Genomic DNA, 5835 nt, shown 5'->3' with positions numbered 1-5835 from the left:
TAACATCGTAGGATTTTCTTGATTTTTTTAAGCAATTATAAACAAGACCATGGGCTTGAAAATGCTATAAACTTTGATAAGCTACTTTGAACATTTTTTGAGAAAATCGGCGATTTCTCTTCATGCACAATGTTGATTTGGACACGCTGTACTTCTTCTTATTCATGTTTGAATATGTCTTAATGTCGCTTCATCGATAGTACAAAACTATAGGCAAGATGTTATTTTTTATTAATGAAGGTCCTTTCCAAAACAGTTATTCATTACTCTAACGTGAAATAATAGTCTCCGTTGACTGCATGACCTGAGTACATGTATGTTAAAACAAAATTCTTCAATCGAGATTGTTTATCATAACAGATTACACACGAGTACATGTTTAATAACGCTTCTTTTAATAAAAGGATTATCACCAAAAATGTAATGAGGTTGTCATATGTATCCGTTTCTATACCATACAGGTTGATAGCCGATAACTACCTAGATTTTCTACCAGAGAATATTCTAGTCAACACAACATTAATCGAAGTTCTGTAAGAGTTTTGACAGACTATTTGTTATGGTCTCAATCGCCACACTTATACATAAGTCAATTTTTTTGCAACAACGTTCAGTCTATTTTTTTTTGCCGATACAATGCGCCAAAACAAATCCTTCCTTGAAGCAAAAACTCGAGGTGGCTAACTGTTTTTCGGGGCAATACATGTATGTATTAGTCTAAATACGTGACCCAATGTAATATTTGGTAAGAGAATGGTCGTATGCACAGCGTGCCTAGATTCGAGCAGTCCTCACCTAATCCTTGGAGTTTTTTCCCCAAGAGGGACAACTATCAAGTTAGTCTATCGAAATTCTCAACCAAACCAACCCCGTATAAAGAAATGAGCTCTGAAGAAAAAAAGTGCACCTTCGCTCTGTCTAACCTACATTGCTGACTCGAAAACACTTGAAGTGTGGTATAAATTATGCATGGGTTTGACGTTCCTTTTTTCTCTCAATATGTTCATATTTTGAAGTGATATTGGCTTCAATCGTCTCCCATCCATCCCCGATGGCTTATTTCGCAACCAGACCAAGCTACGGGCACTCTTCATGCAACGCAATCAAATCAGGGTCATTACCAGAGAAATGTTTAAGGATCTTCACTCTCTAGAAGTACTGTGAGTCTTATCGCTTATTTTTTATTTTTTTTTTTTGCTTACTGCTTATTTAAAAAAATCTAGCTTTAAATCAGTGTTTACTTATCCAGGTATTTGCTGTTCCCAAGTTGCAGTCACAAGGCCATGTATTTGCAATCATTTGTCGATCGTGCCAGAATAATATTTTTGGGGGGACTTTCCTCTACCGGGATGTCGTGCTTCACAATGTATTGGAAACTTCGACCTCAATTTGCATGTTTACCACCGGTTGCCGTGGTAAACCTTGGTTGAAGCAACTTTGCCACATTTGTCATCATCGTTTTGTTTTGCGTTATAGCGAAACGTTATGGAATGTTTTTTTGTTGTTATATATATAGGCCTAATGTTGTAACTTTAAACTATTCAAAGTCTGATGAAAGAAGGACATCTGCTAAAAAAAAGCAAAACAAAACAAATGTATAATGTTAATCATGAACCTACCGTGATATTAGAGGACTGTGAATTCGTATCATACATGCTTCACAACTTCACAAATAATTGAGTGTGCAAAGATGGTCAATGAGGCCGGTCCTGGCGCAGAATGAATGATTGCAGTAAGAGCAGGTGTTGGTTGGGGGCTAACTAGGTGGACAGGAGGAACTTGATCTGTTTTTACAGAGCTGTCGTTTTTGTTCGGCTTCACAGATGCGGCCTTTCTCATACTTCTTTACGCCGTGCATGACTAAGTTATAGGTCAGTTGGAGCGGTGCTGCGAAATGATGTCCCACGTCTCTAGATCTATGCTGCAACATTTGACGGAGGCATTAAGGGTGCCTTAATTTGTAACGTTTCCCGTGCCACCTTGAGTCTGCGCAGATTAAACAACTTGCTGTCAGAGCAGTATTGCAGATAGACCCCTATATCCCCGCGACAAAAGGTATCTGTCAGCATATCCAAGAACATCATGTTAATGGGTAGGTCCCAGGACGCAGCCTTACTTCACTCCGTTGGCCACTCGAAAGGGCTCAGAGAATGCGCCGTTGTCTTGGACACGAGCTTGCATGCCATCGTGGATTTCTCAGACCATGTTAATGAACATGTCGGGGCAGCCAAAGTTGGTCATAATCTTCCACAGGCCCTCTCGGCTTCAGTGGCGTAGCCAGGAATTCGTCAGTGTGTGTGGGGGTGGGGGGGGGGGCGCTGGGGGGGGGCTGGAACATGTCATGGGGGCGTCATGTAGATCAACGATAATTGTTTTTAAAAACTCAAAATCTCAGTGGGGGAGGGGCGACTGGGCGGCGACAAACATCAGACAGACAGACATACATCAAACAAACAGACAGCGTAAAAATTGTTGATTTAAGATATATGTGTCGATCATGCCAGAACCTTAAGGGAACAAATTGCCTGGCCGTTGCAAATCCCTTTGGCGAAAACCAAGTTTAGTTTCGCTAAACAATGGTATGCCCTCGTGTAGTAATAAGGCGTATTCAAAATGATTTCCAGTGTCTTGATTTTGTTTCATAGATCCGTATTTGGCAATCCTCTCATTGAGATACAAGCCTGGCTTTTCTTTAACACGCAGCTCACAAATTTGTAAGTACATGCATATCATCTACAATCAATTGTTTATTAAGTGATGTTATAGAGGTTGTATATTTATTTCACATTAACAAGTGCCAGGTGCACGATTCGTCATGTTTGCCGCCCATAGCGTGCTTGATCGGCTGTGCAGTACCTGTTTACATGTCTGCATGTATTTACATGTCTGCAACCGTAGAGGTGTAATATGGCGGAAGCGTGGGTAACTACTCAACTCGTTCGTCACATTAAGTACTACTTTAACCAAAACAACATCGATAAACCAAGCTCCGATCTATGAATCTTTAACCAATCACAGCAACATTTTATGTCCAGCATTGCGTGCACTTACATGACGCGCGTGTGTGGCGTGAATTTAGGTTTCAATGATATACGGACCCATTGGAAGTATTAAACAAGTCCTATTTCTTTAAGTCGGATTTTCTTTCGCCACCGGCTGAAACTTGCAGTGTTGTATGGCATTTTAAATTGGCACTTGTGTGACGCAAGTACGTTGTGCGCGGGGCCTTTTGGTTCTGCCAATTCACACACTGTTATGCTTCAGAAGCATTTTGTCGTATGATACAAGACCAAATGTTAAATTATTTCCATTTTGTTCACTTCTAAGTGATGCATACCTCAGAGGCAAAGCCAAAGCCAAAGCCGAAGACGAAATCAACTGTTTCGGAAACCCCATTAATGATAACAACTTGGGTTATTGCTTGTAAACTTAATATGGTACAAAAAAATATCCTTCATTTTCAATTTTTTGTTAGATACATGTTCCAAAACAACTTTTCTTCGATCGGAGAGAGACCATTTGCCACCGTCAATAACACAATCAAACAGGTGTAAGTACATCAATCATGCAATTTTCTAATTTGTTTGCTTCTCCGAAAGGAGTCAAGTATTGTATACCATCATTTTTGTCATAGCATACACTTTTGGGTTTCATATGCATACCTTGGCCCTTCGGGAACAAGATTCCCATATCACTTTAAAGCCCAGTTTGTATGTTTGCATTTGCCGGTCCCAATTACGTAAATGTATCGGTTTGATGTTACATTGTTGGTTTCGCCAATTTGCCAGGTTTGATGAAACACTTATGGTTAAGCATTGATTGATTCTTACTTTACCGATTTTTTCCAGATCGTTGTATGGCAGTCATTTGACAACTATTTCCGATGTCGTATGGCAAGATTTGGGCACCAACTCCTATGTGTAAGTTACAGTTTGCGTTTCCAGGTTTCCGTGTTCAAGTTTAACCTTCATTTGAACTACTGCGCTGCCAAAATCGTAACTATTGTTAATGTTTCTTCATGTTTACCTGTGTTTTTTAATTGGAACAAATCTTAGCTAAACAATAAGGATTAACCTCATAAACCCTTCACTTATTTTGTATAACACCTATTTTGTATAACAATTATTGGTGTTGTTTCGACCACACTACCATAACATTATGTTCCTTTATTCTCAGGGCCGTTGATAGCACCCTCCAGTTTGCGCCTGTCACATGCCGGACTGACCTGGAAATGTAAGGATCGACTGTCATGACGTAATTATTACATGAAAATTACTAGATATTTTGTTTCCTTTCTCAAAGGGCTCATACGTTAGTTTGAGAAAGTAAACAATCAGGACCATAATTTTAGTGAAGTTCTGCATGTAGCACTTTCAAAAATCTAGGATATGAAAACCAAATTCGTGAGTTTTCTTTCAGTACCAGAATCAATTAAATCACATTCATCCCATACACATTCACATACATCCCTATGTGATTTATGTTCGTTTTGCTGGAAGAACACTTGCCTTTTTTGTGATCCGTGGACAGAACTTTATTTAAAACAGTGTTTGTGTTTAAACTTCCGTATCTTGAAAAGTACATGAGTGATTTCAATTATTGTTGTACACAAAACTTATGAATTGGGCTTTAATATCCTAGATTTGGAAAGTGCTTCACGCAGAACTTCACTAAAAAAAAATGGGCTCTGTTTTGTTTTACTTACCCGGTATTTTTTTATGCAATCCTTAGGTATGCACCTGTAACAAATTTAACCTTATTTTAAAGTGAGTGTGGCCTAGTGGTGAGGTTCGTGACTTATGATCTGAAGGTTAGGGATTCGAATGTAGCTGCTGGTCATATTATGTTGTGTCCACTTTACCACCACTTGCCTCTCTGCACCCAGAAGTACAAGTGGGTACCGGCAAAAGCTGGGGTAACCTGCGATGGATTAGCATCCCATCCGGGGGATAGACATATTCTCAGTCGTTTCATTCTACTAAAACCGGTGATAAACGCCGGCCAGGGGGCCAGATTGGCAAGTGACAGACTATACTTCTTAAATACTTGGTTCACAACTTGAACTGAAACCCCTTAACTGAACAGTGACTTCCCAATACGACATGAAAGCAACATCACCATTACTTGTACTAGGTAAATCAAACCAAACAAACATTCGTTTAAAGAAGCGCACTTTTCAAAAGCATCAACAAAAAAAAAGATGTCAATAGTTTACAAACATTGAGGAGTAGAAAATTACATAAAATGTGTTCCTAAGGTAAGTTCACCGTATGGACCCTATAGACATGGCCTATCTTGCATTGGCACAGGGTATTGTAAAATGACACATCGACCTTGGGTTAACTTTTGTTCTTTCCAATTACAGTGAACAGGTTGGTGATGGGTTTGCCCTACCGATACTTGTATCGAAGGAAATGGCAACACTCTTCAATAAGTCTGGATTCTCCTGTTCAAGACCTGACTTCAAAGTTGATTCGTGGCGATGTAAGCCCTGTGCCCAAGGACATTATGGAGATGCTTCGAGCCATGCCTGTAAAGCATGCCCAGCTGGTACGTATGGTGTGCAGTTGTTATGTCTTAAAGGCAGAGTTGTTATTACTCGTTTCAATGACTCGACTCAAGTCCGACTCGAGTCACCATTTTCGGTGACTCGAATTAACTCGAGTCCCTAAGGGTAAATAAATCGACTCGACTCGAGTCCCAAAAATGAAAGCAAAACTTGCGAACAATATTTGCAATGTCTTACGCCGGTCCGGGTTTTGTTCACGTCCCATTAGAAGGTTCGCAGACTAATGTGTACTTATACATACGCGGTTTGATCAGTGTCCCCGTTAG

At 39.8% G+C, this 5835-nt stretch overlaps 1 protein-coding gene across 1 annotated transcript; it reads left to right on the top strand.

Moving 5' to 3' along the window:
- The first annotated feature begins 1026 nt into the window (after window positions 1–1026).
- On the top strand, window positions 1027–4237 carry LOC119730657. Its single transcript, XM_038203647.1, has 5 exons — window positions 1027–1160; window positions 2646–2714; window positions 3476–3550; window positions 3849–3920; window positions 4177–4237. Exons 1-5 carry the CDS (start codon window positions 1093–1095, stop codon window positions 4235–4237), a joined length of 345 nt encoding a protein of 114 aa, XP_038059575.1. The 5' UTR covers window positions 1027–1092.
- The last annotated feature ends 1598 nt before the right edge of the window (window positions 4238–5835 follow it).

This window comes from Patiria miniata, unplaced genomic scaffold (assembly GCF_015706575.1).
Source record: "Patiria miniata isolate m_02_andy unplaced genomic scaffold, ASM1570657v1 HiC_scaffold_22, whole genome shotgun sequence".
Taxonomy (NCBI): domain Eukaryota; kingdom Metazoa; phylum Echinodermata; class Asteroidea; order Valvatida; family Asterinidae; genus Patiria; species Patiria miniata.
The sequence above is the reverse complement of the archived record's forward strand: the minus strand, read 5'-3'. Positions and strand labels throughout refer to the sequence as shown.